Below are 17,887 nucleotides of genomic sequence, written 5' to 3' on the forward strand. Positions count from 1 at the left end.
ACACTGTATACAAACCTGACACTTCTGTTCTACACCCACCAGCCCTTTCTGAGTTTACATTTTTCAGCATATTGGACAAAGAAAAAGACTGATGGATACTAGCCCAATGAGGAAGTACTTTGCTCCACCACCCACACAAGTATTATACAGCAGGACCAGTGTTATACTGCACCCATTCTTCTCAATGATCGAGGCGCTTAGCCCACGTTGTTGATTCAACAATGTGAAAAATGTATTGGTTTCATCTTAGTAGTCGTGAAGTTTCTGGTAGATCCATGTTCACTGTGTTCCATGATGGATGGCTTATGATGGGGTGCTATTAACCATGTTGAAGATTGACACCTGATGGATAACAGAGGTTTCAGAGACAAAACCCTCCCTCCCCCTGCTTTGGGCCTGTAGTACATGGCACTAGGTTGTGGTGCTAATCTGCTCAGTAGAATTAGCAGGTGTGTATGGCCATGTGCGTTACATGGCAGGGCCTGCCGGAACACAGTGACCGCAGTCAGACGAACACGTTCATAGACGGACAGACAGATGGACAGTGACTCATAGAAAAGGTCATTGGCCTACATTCACAGACAGTATGTTAGTTGACTGATGGGAAGACTGACACAGATTGTCAGATCCATTTTACACACTGAGCACCTTGTTCCACTTAGTCCAAACCTGATTCCTGTTAGATGTAAATGCTATATGAAGAATCAAAGGAGCTATGGGCTGTGTTTTGCAGACTTGCGGCCTGTCTAGGGCAGTTGAGGTGACCATATTACCGCCACTCCGGCAGTCATGATTCATGACCGCAGTAGAATTCCATGTGACCGCTTAGTCACGGTAATCACCGCTTATACACTCTAGACATGCTTTGATAGTACCCAACTCGCTAACGACCATCAGGTCGCTAACGGCCTGGTATTCAGGGCTCTATTGTCCCTCCAACCACTCTGATATCGATGCAAATGCGGTCAAAAATCACATCAAAAACTTCTCAAAACAGTAATGTGCTTTTAAAACTCACCTCAATGGTGATTGATCAATTTGAAGAAAGAAGTTCAACAACAGGTCGAAACTGAGTGGAAAACATGATCGTTGTGGATGTTGTTTCAAAGCCTAACACAACGAAATGGACAGCGCTTTCTAAGGTGATGATTCATTCAAAACACCCATTCACATATTGCAGCTTATACATACCTATAGGCTTCTATTATATGAGCCCAAGCCCAAAACAAATGGAATTAAAATAATGATTTTGCCGTTATACAATACATAACCTACCGCATATTACGCATGGCAGAAAAATGTAAAACAAACTGATTTAAGGTGTCTTTAGTACATAATTGGTCTAGCCTATAGTTCTAGTAATGGCCTTTCAGTGTGGCCTGTATTATTATGCATACTGAATGGACTGGTTACCTTATGCTACGCTCCAACATTTCTATCCATGAGTCTGGGAGAGAACGTATAGGCCTAGGCCATGCTGTTGGTTCCTTGATTGTGCAGGGCGGCTTACAGAGTTAACCTACAATTATAGTGAATTTGTATTTGATTTTGAATAGCCTAGTAATAGGGCATGTTTTATATTTTAATAATGAATAGGCTGACACATTACCTTTAGCTACAGAATATCTCACCATTGTCTGTTTCCATCCCCTCCTCTCTCTCCTTCATTCCTTTCTCCAGCCCGCAAGGAGAGGGTCTGTCTGGCAACAGTTAAATGAAATATGTTTAGTTGTAAAAACTTTACTATCAATGTTCATGAACAGATTTCACTTGGTTTCCCAAATGTAAGCACTGGGTAGCTGCAGGAACGGGGTTAGAGAGGCCATGGCATACAGAGTTAGGGCAGAATATCACCTGTAGCACAGCGGGAGGCTGCATGCTCCTCAAAATGTAGTTGATGTGTGGAGTGAAATAACCGGAGTAGCCTACCTGGTATGACTGAAACATTTAATGGCAGGCAAGCGGCCTCTAAGTTGTATTTTTTCATCATGCAGCCCATCTCAAATCATCCATAGCCTATAGTCGCATCATGCAGCCCATCTCAAATCATCCATAGCCTATAGTCGCATCATGCAGCCCATCTCAAATCATCCATAGCCTATAGTCGCATCATGCAGCCCATCTCAAATCATCCATAGCCTATAGTCGCATCATGCAGCCCATCTCAAATCATCCATAGCCTATAGTCGCATCATGCAGCCCATCTCAAATCATCCATAGCCTATAGTCGCATCATGCAGCCCATCTCAAATCATCCATAGCCTATAGTCGCATCATGCAGCCCATCTCAAATCATCCATAGCCTATAGTCGCATCATACAGCCCATCTCAAATCATCCATAGCCTATAGTCGCATCATGCAGCCCATATATGTTTTGATTTCTAAGACATTCTAAGGTTTGTATCATTCACAGCTAAAGTTGCTAAATAACTCTAAATCTAGTGTATAGGACCTGTTTGAAATGTTCACTTTTATGCTCAACACAGCCACTTCATATGCACACTCGCTCCAGAATGGGAAAAATATCATTTCTATTTTATTCAGCTAAGTTCAATTATATTCTTCATACTATAAAATCATATCAAATAATGTCACGGGACATATAAGAATATATTTTCTGCTAAATTAACAAGCCTACAGCCTATGGCACGGCGCATAGCCAGATAACATGTTCTTCTGAAATACATTTTCTTCATGTCATGTTTCTTAAGACCTGCCTAAAATACATAATGGATTCATTGTGATTGTGTATATTAAATAGATTTATTGAACTTTATTTATTTTTTAATGTAGATGTTCCAAAGGCTTTTATGCGGCTTGTATGCGTGGAGGCCTGGATATGCTAAACGTGTTTGTTAATTAACAGTCAATTACCGTGAGACCAGCAGTCTTTTGCATGACAATAACCTGCTGACAAAATGTCATGACCGCCACAAACATAGGCCTGTCACACGTTGACTGCCCCAAAAATGATGATGAAACCTCTTTCTGTTTCCTATTCTCTCTCACACTACCACCCCCACCCTTTCTCCCCCTCGTCATCATCCTCTCCTCCCCACTTCTCTCTCTCTGTGGCCCCAGTGGGAGTGCGGTGAGCGGCCGTGATGGGTGACACGGAGCTGGGTCTGTCTGCTGTACAGCCGGAGGAACTAGAACCGCAGAGCCCCTCCACAGCCTCCTCCTCTCTGTCCATCTCCTCCTCTCCCTCCCTCTCTCTGCCCTCCTCCCCTTCCTCTGGATCCTACCACCACCAGCAGACCACCAGTCCCAGCCCCAGTCACAGCGATGGTCCAGTCGCCTCCAGCCCACCCCTGGATGTCATCTCAGAGGGCGTGGGCGAGCTGACCCTGGTCATCGACCCCGAGGTGGCCAAGATGGCCTGCCAGGAGGTGCTGCAGAAGGTGAAGTTCCTCAAAGGTGAAAGTGAGGGGTCAGGTTCTGGGTCTGATGGTGGCAATAGCACAGACCAAACACTGGTCAACGGGACTGTACATACAGAGCCTATCAAGCCCCCAAAAATCCCCGGGGAGGAGGACTCTGAGGCACTGCCTCCAGGCTCGGTGAAAAGCGCGCGGCGGCGCCAGCGCCATAACCCCTCCAAGCAGTCGTGGCTGCTGCGGCTGTTTGAGTCCAAACTCTTCGACGTGTCAATGGCCATCTCCTATCTACACAACTCCAAGGAGCCGGGTGTGCAGGCCTACATCGGCAACCGTCTGTTCAGCTTCCGCCACGAGGAGGTGGACTTCTACCTGCCGCAGCTGCTGAACATGTACATCCACATGGACGAGGACGTGGGAGACGCCATCAAGCCCTACGTGGTGCGTATGTTACCTCCCTGAACTGCCTCCGTGGCTAGCTACTCATCAGAATTACAAATGTATCCTCTCTAAAGCTCCTTTCACATCAAATCATTTTTTCCCACCACAGGTACACCGCTGCCGTCAGAGTATCTCCTTCTCGCTGCAGTGCGCCTGGCTGCTGGGTGCCTACTCCTCCGACATGCACATCTCCACACAGCGACACTCGCGCGGCACCAAGCTACGCAAACTCATCTTCTCCGATGAACTCAAACCAGCCGCGGTCCGTGCCCGCCAGCCACTGATGTTGGCCCCCTTCTGCCCACTTCCGACCACTGCGCCATCCCTGCACGGGCACGGCTTGGGCGGAGAGCACGGTCTGTCGCCGACTAAGCGCACGCATCAGCGCTCCAAGTCAGACGCCACGGTCAGTATCAGCCTGAGCAGCAACCTGAAGAGGACAGCGAGCAATCCCAAGGTGGAGAGCAACCAGGACGAGGTGTGTACTGGGAGTATATACACGTTTTTGTTTTCCACTAAGTCAGTTTGTTTCTCTGTATCTTGGCAGGTATCTCACAAAGTGGGATAGCTAACTTTGGAAGCAACTGCTTGGGGTCCAACGGGGGGGCATTATACAAGAACAGAAAAGGTTCACAGTCCAGCACTCTTCATCTGTAGCTGTTATCACCAGTTGTCTGAAAAATAGGCCCGAAGATGACATGCTATTGGGGTGAGGGGTCAATGGAATGCACATATTCCAGACAGAGCAGGGAATAATACTTCCTCTTCTGTCTCTGTATAGAAAGTGTCATGGTTACATATCCACAGAGACTCACACGTGGTCCCATGTAGCTCAGTTGGTAGAGCATGGCCAGGGTTATGGGTTCTGTTCTCACGTGGAACCATGTAGCTCAGTTGGTAGAGCATGGCCAGGGTTATGGGTTCTGTTCTCACGTGGAACCATGTAGCTCAGTTGGTAGAGCATGGCCAGGGTTATGGGTTCTGTTCCCACGTGGCACCATGTAGCTCAGTTGGTAGAGCAAGGCCAGGGTTATGGGTTCTGTTCCCACGTGGCACCATGTAGCTCAGTTGGTAGAGCATGGCCAGGGTTATGGGTTCTGTTCCCACGTGGGACCATGTAGCTCAGTTGGTAGAGCATGGCCAGGGTTATGGGTTCTGTTCCCACGTGGGACCATGTAGCTCAGTTGGTAGAGCATGGCCAGGGTTATGGGTTCTGTTCCCATGTGGGACCATGTAGCTCAGTTGGTAAAGCATGGCCAGGGTTATGGGTTCTGTTCCCACGTGGCACCATGTAGCTCAGTTGGTAGAGCATGGCCAGGGTTATGGGTTCTGTTCCCAGAATTTGCCCCAAACCTAATGCTTTGTATTCAGGACATTAAGTTAATTTCTTTGCAACATTTTTGTAGTTTTACTTTAGTGCCTTATTGCAAACAGGTTACATGTTTTGGAATATTTTTTCATTCTGTACAGGCTTCTTTTCACTCTGTTATTTAGGTTACTATGTGGAGTAACTATGTTTTTGATCCATCCTCAGTTTTCTCCTATCACAGCCATTAAACTCTCTAACTGTTTTAAAGTCACCTTTGGCCTCATGGGGAAATCCCTGAGCGCTTTCCTTCCTTTCCGGCAACTGAGTTAGGAAGGACGCCTGTATCTTTGTGTTGACTGGGTGTATTGATACACCATCCAAATTGTAATTAATAACTTCACTATGCTCAATGTCTGCTTTTCTATTTTTGTTGTACCCATCTACCAATGGGTGCCTTTGCGAGGCATTGGAAAACCTCCCTGGTCTTTGTGGTTGAATCTGTGTTTGAAATGCACTGAGTGACCTTACAGATAATTGTATGTGTGGGGTACAGAGATGAGGTAGTCATTCAAAAATCATGTTAAACACTATTATTGCACACAGAGCAAAGTATTATGTGACTTGTTCAGCACATTTTTACTCCTGAATTTTTTTTGGCTTGCCATAACAAAGGGATTGAATATTCGACCTATTGACTCAAAGTAATTTCAGCTCTTAATTTTTCATTAATTTGTAAACATTTCTAAAAACATAATTCCACTTTGACATTATGAGGTATTGTGTGTAGGGTAGTGACCGAAAATAATTTAAAATTCAGGCTGTAATACAACAAAATGTGTAAAAAGTCAAGGGGTGTGAATACTTTCTGAAGGCACTGTATTTAGTTTGGACTATTCCCACCATCATTCCTCCTCCCCCTGATGAATGTGTAGTGAGACACTGTCTGTTGGGAGTAACCATTCATAAACACTGGATGTCACTAGACTTTCATAAAGGAAGCTTTTCTCTGCTCACTCTCTCTTAATGTTTTCCTTGTCTTTGCTTCCCCATGCTCTATAGACATAGCTCTCTATTTCCTCTATTCTCTTCCCCATGCTCTGTGACCTTTAGTATCATGTGAGGGTGTTAGTAGTAGTTCACCCAGATAACTGGGATCATTGTAGAGCTGCAGATATGTTGTCACTCCTCACGACAAGACCCTGGAATACACAGGCACACAATGCAGCCTCTTCCCATTCACTGGGGGCATACAGTCTGATACTACCTAATTATGATTCTCGTTGCTGGTAAACAAAAATAATAATAAAGTAAATATTCTTATCTTTCCCTCCACCCCCCTTTCCTTTCCTTACTTTGTACTTTAACCTCTCACCTTTCCCAGGATCTGAGCTCCAGCTCTGAATGTCTTGATTGTTAGACTAAGACTGGTACAGTAAGTTAACGGCCTCCATCACCACAGACTTCTGTGGTGCATTCTGGGATGATGGCTGCCTGTCTCCATTGGCAGCCGGGTTGTAGACTACTCTCTGTATGTGAAGTGAGGAGTCGTAAGCATGTATCTCAATATGTAAGTTTGGGCTCCAGAGCTAAATAGTCCTCAGGGTTCAGGTCAGGGGTCTTGCCAGGTCATTGGTGGCAGTAGTGGGATCCGTTTGTCATTGTTTTTTGGGGTCATATTTCAGTTGTGTATCTATGGTTGTTACGGGTGCAGATTGTGATACATGCTTATAAACCTCCACTCTATTGGTTTAATTATCTATTTTTCCTGTTTTGGAATAAAATATGTGTGTATATGGTGTTTTGCGGCTTGTGTAAACTTGGACTTCTTTAAACCACTGCTGCAATAATTTAGCCTCAAATGAATGATTTGCTAATGGTTTCAAGTTGTGGTCTTTCTTGTTTCAACTAGTCTTCTGACATTTGTGTCAAGTTGGCTGCTGAAGTGTTTCGGCTTTTTAAAAGGCTATTTTGAGATTACAGGCGATTATACACATTTGCTCACTTGAATCAGCTGCAATAATGGGCCTTGACTTCTGAATCATTTCAAACGAACTTGACACAAATGGACCAGCGGCTCATGGCTGTACATCTAAGTTGCTGTTGTAATTTGACACGGGAGTGGTGCTCTGATTTCCCTACTCTCTGGAGGTCAACACGAGAAGGTGTGTTGTTGTAGAGAGTATTTGGTTCCAACACAACACTGAACTATTCTAACAAAACACTATTCCTCCTAAGGTCATTATGTTCATACATCTTATTTACTCTTGCCATGTTTCCTCCTCCTCCTCTGTAGCCTGCGCGTCTGGCACCCCAGAGAGAGTTCATCAAGTCCCTGATGGGCATTGGGAAGCGGCTGGCCACGCTGCCCACTAAGGAGCAGAAGACGTCCCGGCTCATCTCGGAGCTGTCGCTGCTCAACCACAAGCTGCCCGCCCGCGTCTGGCTGCCCACCGCCGCCTTCGACCACCACGTGGTGCGCGTCCCTCACACACAGGCTGTGGTGCTCAACTCCAAAGACAAGGTGGGGGGGAGACACACACACACACACACACACACACACACACACACACACACACACACACACACACACACACACACACACACACACACACACAGTGTAGAATGGATGACGCACCAACACAAACATGTAAACAATCACCTCTACCTCGTCAGGCGCCGTACCTCATCTATGTGGAGGTTCTGGAATGTGAGGACTTTGAGACGTCCAACGTTCCGGTACGGATCTCCGAGACGAGGATCCGCATCACGCGCTCAGTGGAGAACCTTCCGGACTGCGGCATCATGGTGGATCAGCGAGCCGGGGGCTTCTCAACGGTTCACAACTACGATGAGGATAACGAAGCCTGGTCTGTGGATGACATCGGGGATCTGCAGGTGGAGGTAGGGGTCAGGAGCCCACCTACCCTTATCAGGTAGTGAAGGAGTATGGGCTGTGGACTCACCCTCTCCCCTGTTCTTTCCCTCTCCTCTGTTATCCCAGCTCCCAGAGTTCCACACCAACAGCTGTGACAACATCTCCCAGTTCTCAGTGGACAGCATCACCAGCCTGGACAGCAAGGAACCCATCTTCATCGCTGCTGGAGACATCAGGTACAGAGGAATAGCTGGGAGAGAGCTAGCTTTGGGTGGTATAATGTAGTCTTTCAAACTGTGATGTATATGATGCTTCTTCATTGGGTGGTATAATGTAGTCTTTCAAACTGTGATGTATATGATGCTTCTTCATTGGGTGGTATAATGTAGTCTTTCAAACTGTGATGTATATGATGCTTCTTCATTGGGTGGTATAATGTAGTCTTTCAAACTGTGATGTATATGATGCTTCTTCATTGGGTGGTATAATGTGGTCTTTCAAACTGTGATGTATATGATGCTTCTTCATTGGGTGGTATAATGTGGTCTTTCAAACTGTGATGTATATGATGCTTCTTCAGTAGTGATGGTGAATGTGTGTTTCCCCCACTACACAGGCGGCGTCTCTCAGAGCAGCTAGCTCACACACCAACCACATTCAAGCGGGACCCAGAGGACCCTTCAGCAGTGGCCCTCAAGGAGCCGTGGCAGGAGAAGGTTCAGTGCGTACTCAATCCCCACAGTGGACCGTGGAGGTGTTGCATGCCTTGATGGTAACCTCAAGGCTAGAGGAAAGGTTTGAGCTTTGCTAATTGTATGTGCCTGTACTTGTTGTGTTGTTCTGAACAGGCGGATAAGGGAGGGCTCCCCATATGGACACATCCCTACCTGGAGGTTGTTGTCAGTCATCGTCAAGTGTGGCGACGACCTTCGGCAAGAGCTCCTGGCCTCTCAAGTGCTGCAGCAGCTCCAGGTCATTCTGAATGGACTCTCTCTAGCTCCACATACACAGCAAAGATGAACCTCTACTTTCTACATATCCACACCCAGCATTTACACTACAGTACAGTGGGGCAAAAAAGTATTTAGTCAGCCACCAATTGTGCAAGTTCTCCCACTTAAAAAGATGAGAGGCCTGTAATTTTCATCATAGGTACACGTCAACTATGACAGACAAAATTAGAAAAAAAATCCAGAAAATCACATTGTAGGATTTTTAATGAATTTATTTGCAAATTATGGTGGAAAATAAGTATTTGGTCACCTACAAACAAGCAAGATTTCTGGGTCTCACAGACCTGTAACTTCTTCTTTAAGAGGCTCCTCCATCCTCCACTCGTTACCTGTATTAATGGCACCTGTTTGAACTTGTTATCAGTATAAAAGACACCTGTCCACAACACCTGGGCCAAAATACCAGCAACAGTGTGTGATAACCTTGTGAAGACTTACAGAAAACGTTTGACCTGTGTCATTGCCAACAAAGGGTATATAACAAAGTATTGAGAAACTTTTGTTATTGACCAAATACTTATTTTCCACCATAATTTGCAAATAAATTCATTAAAAATCCTACAATGTGATTTTCTGGATTTTTTTTCTCATTTTGTCTGTCATAGTTGACGTGTACCTATGATGAAAATTACAGGCCTCTCTCATCTTTTTAAGTGGGAGAACTTGCACAATTGGTGGCTGACTAAATACTTTTTGCCCCACTGTATAATCTCCTGTATATACTTTATCTGGACTAATTATGTACTGCTCTCTTCCCTCTCCCAGATCATCTGGGAACAGGAGCGCGTGCCTATCTGGATCAAACCCTACAAGATCCTGGTGATCTCCTCTGACAGCGGCATGATTGAACCCATCGTCAACGCTGTGTCCATCCACCAGGTGAGTGGGCTCAGAAAGGCTCCAACAGAATCACACGCAAAAACAAACATTACTATTAGTAGTATTTAACATTAGTACCTTTCCCCCTCAGCCAGCTAGATCAGTACCTTTTCTCCCAGGGGCACACGGCAGGTTGGGCCAGTAACCGAAAGGTCACTAGTTCGAATCCCCAAGCCGAAAAATCTCTTGATGTGCCCATGAGCAAGGCACTTAACCCTAATTGCTCCTGAGTCACCGTTGATAATGCCCTGACCGTGACCCCACTGTCCGAGAGTGTCTCAGGGGGAGTTGGGATATGTAAAAAATAAAAAAAAATATCTACATTTCCAATTCACACATGTATATAATACCCACCAAATTATTATTAAATACGTCCTGCAAACTTCAATGAGTTGGTCCGATGGGATCCGCCCCGTGCTATGTCATGACTGGACCACCTATTAAGATGTGCCTTTTGTTAAGTAAAAAAGGAGTTACATGATCTGAAAGGGAGACTGGATTTGGACTTTAAATGTTAAAGTTCTCTGATATCCCTCCGCCAGGTGAAGAAACAGAGCCAGATGCCTCTGCTGGACTACTTCCTGCAGGAACACGGTACCCACACCACCGAGGCCTTCCTCACGGCCCAGCGCAACTTTGTCCAGAGCTGTGCAGGCTACTGTCTCATCTGCTACCTGCTGCAGGTCAAAGACAGGTCAGACACACCTACTACTTCCTCTCATTCACTCCTCTATCCTCTCTCTCATCACTTACATTTTGTTCTCATCTCTCCTCCCTGTCATCTCTCTCTCTCATCACTTACATTCTGTTCACTCTCTTATTTTCCCTCTTTCTTTCTGACCATTTCTGTTCTCTCATCTCTCTCCTCCCTGTCATCTCTCCAGACACAATGGCAACATCCTGTTGGACGCTGAGGGCCACATCATCCACATAGACTTTGGCTTCATCCTGTCCAGCTCGCCCCGCAACCTTGGCTTCGAGACCTCTGCTTTCAAGCTCACCAACGAGTTTGTAGACGTGAGTTAATTGACAGGAACGCTAATGCGACGTTCTTATTCAGATTTGCACTCTTTTGAACCAGGAGTAAAGCACAGGTTTGAAACACTTTGCCATCTTCAACAAAGCTAATTGACTAAAACAGTGTTTCTTGTGACTGTCTCTCTCTAGGTGGAAGGAAGGTCTGGATGGAGACATGTTTAATGACTAGAAGATACTCTCTCTCTCTAGGTGATGGAGACATGTTTAATGACTAGAAGATACTCTGTCTCTCTCTCTAGGTGATGCAGACATGTTTAATGACTAGAAGATACTCTGTCTCTCTCTCTCTAGGTGATGGAGACATGTTTAATGACTAGAAGATACTGTCTCTCTCTCTCTAGGTGATGGAGACATGTTGAATGACTAGAAGATACTGTCTCTCTCTCTCTAGGTGATGGAGACATGTTGAATGACTAGAAGATACTGTCTCTCTCTCTCTCTCTCTAGGTGATGGAGACATGTTTAATGACTAGAAGATACTATGTCTCTCTCTCTCTCTCTCTAGGTGATGGAGACATGTTTAATGACTAGAAGATACTATGTCTCTCTCTCTCTCTCTAGGTGATGGAGACATGTTTAATGACTAGAAGATACTCTGTCTCTCTCTCTAGGTGATGGAGACATGTTTAATGACTAGAAGATACTCTCTCTCTCTCTAGGTGATGGAGACATGTTTAATGACTAGAAGATACTGTCTCTCTCTAGGTGATGGAGACATGTTTAATGACTAGGAGATACTCTGTCTCTAGGTGATGGAGACATGTTTAATGACTAGGAGATACTCTGTCTCTAGGTGATGGAGACATGTTTAATGACTCGAAGATACTCTGTCTCTCTCTCTAGGTGATGGGAGGGCTGGATGGAGACATGTTTAATGACTAGAAGATACTGTCTCTCTCTCTAGGTGATGGAGACATGTTTAATGACTAGAAGATACTGTCTCTCTCTAGGTGATGGAGACATGTTTAATGACTAGAAGATACTCTGTCTCTCTCTAGGTGATGGAGACATGTTTAATGACTAGAAGATACTGTCTCTCTCTAGGTGATGGAGACATGTTTAATGACCAGAAGATACTCTGTCTCTCTCTCTAGGTGATGGAGACATGTTTAATGACTAGAAGATACTGTCTCTCTCTCTCTAGGTGATGGAGACATGTTGAATGACTAGAAGATACTGTCTCTCTCTCTCTCTCTCTAGGTGATGGAGACATGTTTAATGACTAGAAGATACTATGTCTCTCTCTCTCTCTCTCTAGGTGATGGAGACATGTTTAATGACTAGGAGATACTCTCTCTCTCTCTAGGTGATGGAGACATGTTTAATGACTAGAAGATACTCTCTCTCTCTCTAGGTGATGGAGACATGTTTAATGACTAGAAGATACTGTCTCTCTCTAGGTGATGGAGACATGTTTAATGACTAGGAGATACTCTGTCTCTAGGTGATGGAGACATGTTTAATGACTCGAAGATACTCTGTCTCTCTCTCTAGGTGATGGGAGGGCTGGATGGAGACATGTTTAATGACTAGAAGATACTCTCTCTCTCTCTAGGTGATGGAGACATGTTTAATGACTAGAAGATACTGTCTCTCTCTAGGTGATGGAGACATGTTTAATGACTAGGAGATACTCTGTCTCTCTCTAGGTGATGGAGACATGTTTAATGACTAGAAGATACTCTGTCTCTCTCTAGGTGATGGAGACATGTTTAATGACTAGAAGATACTGTCTCTCTCTAGGTGATGGAGACATGTTTAATGACCAGAAGATACTCTGTCTCTCTCTCTAGGTGATGGAGACATGTTTAATGACTAGAAGATACTGTCTCTCTCTCTAGGTGATGGAGACATGTTTAATGACTAGAAGATAATGTCTCTCTCTCTAGGTGATGGAGACATGTTTAATGACTAGAAGATACTCTGTCTCTCTCTCTCTAGGTGATGGAGACATGTTTAATGACTAGAAGATACTCTCTCTCTCTAGGTGATGGAGACATGTTTAATGACTAGAAGATTCTCTCTCTAGGTGATGGAGACATGTTTAATGACTAGAAGATACTCTGTCTCTCTCTAGGTGATGGAGACATGTTTAATGACTAGAAGATACTGTCTCTCTCTCTCTCTAGATGATGGAGACATGTTTAATGACTAAAAGATACTCTGTCTCTCTCTCTCTAGGTGATGGAGACATGTTTAATGACTAGAAGATACTCTCTCTCTCTCTAGGTGATGGAGACATGTTTAATGACTAGAAGATACTGTCTCTCTCTAGGTGATGGAGACATGTTTAATGACTAGAAGATACTCTGTCTCTCTCTAGGTGATGGAGACATGTTTAATGACTAGAAGATACTGTCTCTCTCTCTCTCTAGGTGATAGAGACATGTTTAATGACTAGGAGATACTCTCTCTCTCTAGGTGATGGAGACATGTTTAATGACTAGAAGATTCTCTCTCTAGGTGATGGAGACATGTTTAATGACTAGAAGATACTCTGTCTCTCTCTAGGTGATGGAGACATGTTTAATGACTAGAAGATACTGTCTCTCTCTCTAGGTGATGGAGACATGTTTAATGACTAGGAGATACTCTGTCTCTCTAGGTGATGGAGACATGTTTAATGACTAGAAGATACTCTGTCTCTCTCTAGGTGATGGAGACATGTTTAATCACTAGAAGATTCTCTCTCTAGGTGATGGAGACATGTTTAATGACTAGAAGATACTCTGTCTCTCTCTCTAGGTGATGGAGACATGTTTAATGACTAGAAGATACTGTCTCTCTCTCTCTCTAGGTGATGGAGACATGTTTAATGACTAGAAGATACTGTCTCTCTCTCTCTCTAGGTGATGGAGACATGTTTAATGACTAGGAGATACTCTCTCTCTCTAGGTGATGGAGACATGTTTAATGACTAGAAGATACTGTCTCTCTCTCTCTCTAGGTGATGGAGACATGTTTAATGACTAGAAGATACTGTCTCTCTCTCTCTCTAGGTGATAGAGACATGTTTAATGACTAGGAGATACTCTCTCTCTCTAGGTGATGGAGACATGTTTAATGACTAGAAGATACTCTGTCTCTCTCTCTAGGTGATGGAGACATGTTTAATGACTAGAAGATTCTCTCTCTAGGTGATGGAGACATGTTTAATGACTAGAAGATACTGTCTCTCTCTCTCTCTAGGTGATGGAGACATGTTTAATGACTAGAAGATACTGTCTCTCTCTAGGTGATGGAGACATGTTTAATGACTAGGAGATACTCTCTCTCTCTCTAGGTGATGGAGACATGTTTAATGACTAGAAGATACTGTCTCTCTCTCTCTCTAGGTGATGGAGACATGTTTAATGACTAGAAGATACTGTCTCTCTCTAGGTGATGGAGACATGTTTAATGACTAGAAGATACTCTCTCTCTCTAGGTGATGGAGACATGTTTAATGACTAGAAGATACTGTCTCTCTCTCTCTAGGTGATGGAGACATGTTTAATGACTAGAAGATACTGTCTCTCTCTCTAGGTGATGGAGACATGTTTAATCACTAGAAGATTCTCTCTCTAGGTGATGGAGACATGTTTAATGACTAGAAGATACTCTGTCTCTCTCTAGGTGATGGAGACATGTTTAATGACTAGAAGATACTGTCTCTCTCTCTCTCTAGGTGATGGAGACATGTTTAATGACTAGAAGATACTGTCTCTCTCTAGGTGATGGAGACATGTTTAATGACTAGGAGATACTCTCTCTCTCTAGGTGATGGAGACATGTTTAATGACTAGAAGATACTGTCTCTCTCTCTCTCTAGGTGATGGAGACATGTTTAATGACTAGAAGATACTGTCTCTCTCTCTCTCTCTAGGTGATAGAGACATGTTTAATGACTAGGAGATACTCTCTCTCTCTAGGTGATGGAGACATGTTTAATGACTAGAAGATACTCTGTCTCTCTCTCTAGGTGATGGAGACATGTTTAATGACTAGAAGATACTCTGTCTCTCTCTCTCTAGGTGATGGAGACATGTTTAATGACTAGAAGATACTCTCTCTCTCTCTAGGTGATGGAGACATGTTTAAATACTAGAAGATACTCTTTCTCTCTAGGTGATGGAGACATGTTTAATGACTAGAAGATACTGTCTCTCTCTCTCTCTAGGTGATGGAGACATGTTTAATGACTAGAAGATTCTCTCTCTCTCTCTAGGTGATGGAGACATATTTAATGACTAGAAGATTCTCTCTCTAGGTGATGGAGACATGTTTAATGACTAGAAGATACTCTGTCTCTCTCTAGGTGATGGAGACATGTTTAATGACTAGAAGATACTGTCTCTCTCTAGGTGGAGACATGTTTAATGACTAGAAGATTCTCTCTCTAGGTGATGGAGACATGTTTAATGACTAGAAGATACTCTGTCTCTCTCTCTAGGTGATGGAGACATGTTTAATGACTAGAAGATACTGTCTCTCTCTCTAGGTGATGGAGACATGTTTAATGACTAGAAGATACTGTCTCTCTCTCTAGGTGATGGAGACATGTTTAATGACTAGGAGATACTCTGTCTCTCTAGGTGATGGAGACATGTTTAATGACTAGAAGATACTCTCTCTCTCTCTCTAGGTGATGGAGACATGTTTAATGACTAGAAGATACTGTCTCTCTCTAGGTGGAGACATGTTTAATGACTAGAAGATTCTCTCTCTAGGTGATGGAGACATGTTTAATGACTAGAAGATACTCTGTCTCTCTCTCTAGGTGATGGAGACATGTTTAATGACTAGAAGATACTCTCTCTCTCTAGGTGATGGAGACATGTTTAATGACTAGAAGATTCTCTCTCTAGGTGATGGAGACATGTTTAATGACTAGAAGATACTCTGTCTCTCTCTCTAGGTGATGGGAGGTCTGGATGGAGACATGTTTAATTACTATAAGATGCTCATGCTGCAGGGCCTGATAGCAGCACGTAAACACATGGACAAAGTCATCCAGATAGTGGAGATCATGCAGCAAGGTAATTACTCTTCATTCTTACATTGTCCTGACCCACAACTGTGTATCAGTCATGACATGTCTCTCTTGTCCTAGTCTGTATGGTAGTCATGTTAGCTTTAGTTAGTCCTGTAAAGTAGCTTTAACTTTAAGGAAAATGCTTTATCGATAAGTACACTTGGTCATTATAAGTACCAAACTGTACTTCATCTGTGTCCCTCTTCTCCCTACCAGGCTCCCAGCTGCCCTGCTTCCACGGCTCCAGCACCATCCGGACCCTGAAGGAGCGTTTCCACATGAGCCTGACGGAGGAACAGCTGCAGGTCCTGGTGGAGCAGATGGTGGACGGATCCATGCGCTCCATCACCACCAAGCTCTATGACGGCTTCCAGTACCTCACCAACGGCATCATGTGAACGTGTGTGTGTGTGCGCGCGTGTGTACAGGACGTGTGTATGGAAAGGATACATGAGTGTGTATGTTTCTAAATGTGCAGTGGACATACATGGACTGGACTGGAGAGGCCGCACCACGGGCAGAGACCACTCCCCCTACTAGCCCCCATACCTCTACAGACAGAATACATTCATAGTTTATATTTGTTTCTAACACCACCTCAACCTTGGACTGATGTTCTTCCTCACAGGATTTAGACAGGAGATTGGAGAGGTTTCAGCTGTGGTTTTCCTCTTTTCCTGCATCTTTATTCACGTCTCTCTGTTTCTCTGTCTGTTTTACCCCCATATCTTTCAATGTGCTTTGTTTTCTCCAAGAGGAATGTGTTCTGTTTCTCCCCCTCTCTGCAGTATGTAATGGTACAGTTTCCCTGTGCCTCAGATATACATAACACTCACCAGCCCTTTAAATCAATCTGTCACCCCAGTGTGATGGTGTTCAGTCTCCATATTTACCATCTCATTCCAAACTCTATTATAGTGGCTTTCTCTACACTTTCTCAGTCATGGAATGAACACTTAGTGAAATGCTTAGGAGCCAGCTCTGTTTCCATTGTCTTTGGACTGCCATACTCATGACTGTTCTTGGTTGTTGAGGAGTGACATTGTTTGCTAGATTCACATAGTTCCCTCAAAATATGATCCGACAATAGTGGGTTGGAATGAGGTAGCTCCACGCTACCGATGTATCTTCTATCAACCTCATTTCTTCTGTAAGCTTTTGTGCATCACTTTGTATGAAGGGACATGACTCAACTGTGAAGACTTGTATTTCTGCCTGGTATAAGTTTGGAGGAAGAAGAGCCTACTGCTGTCTGTATTGAGCCACAAGAAACGGGTACTTGTGGGAATGGTCTGAATAGACAAAAGGAGAGCAAAGCAGTTTTACAAGAACACCAGTTTGACTGAAGTACCTCAGAAGAACCAAGTATTTCACAAAAGCAGCTTTGAACACTGAGGAAAATAGTCAATTCACGAATGGTTGGCTTAAAGTGTTACTTCAACATTTCTAATTCAGAATACTTTTGGATCGAGGTTGATAAAGATTGAGTCTATGAACTGTATGGCTGATTTCCTGTGTTTTAGGGCAGGATAGAGATACAAAACCTGTTCTCTGTTTCATCATGACTGTTTTATGTCCATCCACCACTCTACATTCATCTCAATAGAAGCTGGATTTTCACCCCTGTTCTGAATGTGTAGGGGCAAACCAATTACAAGCTAGAATCCTAATTAACTTTATTTCTCCCAATAGTTTTTCTACTACCTTAGTGTTGTCAAACCTTTTTATTTCTTTATGAACTGTTATTTAATGGACCAGCTGTTATGATCATGTGACCTCCCTTAACTTGTACATTTTTCTTTGTAATAAATTTAATTTGTCTGTCAGGCTGTTGAAAATGACATTTTTACCTGTCTGGATATTTCAATACGTAACCATATACTACTACTTTACACCATTGTACTTGGGTGATAGGCTTTAAAAGACACCATAATACCATC

General features: G+C 43.8%; 1 protein-coding gene across 2 annotated transcripts; it reads left to right on the top strand.

Annotated features, from left to right (window-relative positions):
• Positions 1–3,053: 3,053 nt before the first annotated feature.
• Positions 3,054–17,773, top strand: LOC106599237 (phosphatidylinositol 4-kinase beta). 2 transcript variants are annotated; one of them, XM_082960100.1, is made up of 12 exons: positions 3,054–3,819; positions 3,929–4,297; positions 7,422–7,649; positions 7,802–8,029; positions 8,130–8,239; positions 8,620–8,724; positions 8,852–8,975; positions 9,782–9,895; positions 10,438–10,589; positions 10,780–10,912; positions 15,831–15,951; positions 16,164–17,773. In XM_082960100.1, the coding sequence occupies exons 1-12, from the start codon at positions 3,106–3,108 to the stop codon at positions 16,343–16,345; spliced, it is 2,580 nt and encodes an 859-aa protein (XP_082816226.1). In that variant the 5' UTR covers positions 3,054–3,105; the 3' UTR covers positions 16,346–17,773. The 2 variants fall into 2 exon arrangements, with proteins under 2 accessions (XP_082816226.1, XP_082816227.1); XM_082960101.1 differs by having other exon boundaries at positions 15,888–15,951.
• The last annotated feature ends 114 nt before the right edge of the window (positions 17,774–17,887 follow it).

This window comes from Salmo salar, chromosome 02 (assembly GCF_965601325.2).
Source record: "Salmo salar chromosome 02, fSalSal1, whole genome shotgun sequence".
Classification (NCBI taxonomy): domain Eukaryota; kingdom Metazoa; phylum Chordata; class Actinopteri; order Salmoniformes; family Salmonidae; genus Salmo; species Salmo salar.

Coding starts and splice junctions, on each gene's coding strand:
- LOC106599237 (XM_082960100.1), top strand. CDS start 3,106: ATGGGTGACACGGAGCTGGGTCTGTCTGCTGTACAGCCGGAGGAACTA. Junction 9,896..10,437: donor ACGCTGTGTCCATCCACCAG/GTGAGTGGGCTC, acceptor TCCCTCCGCCAG/GTGAAGAAACAGAGCCAGAT. Junction 15,952..16,163: donor AGTGGAGATCATGCAGCAAG/GTAATTACTCTT, acceptor TCTCCCTACCAG/GCTCCCAGCTGCCCTGCTTC.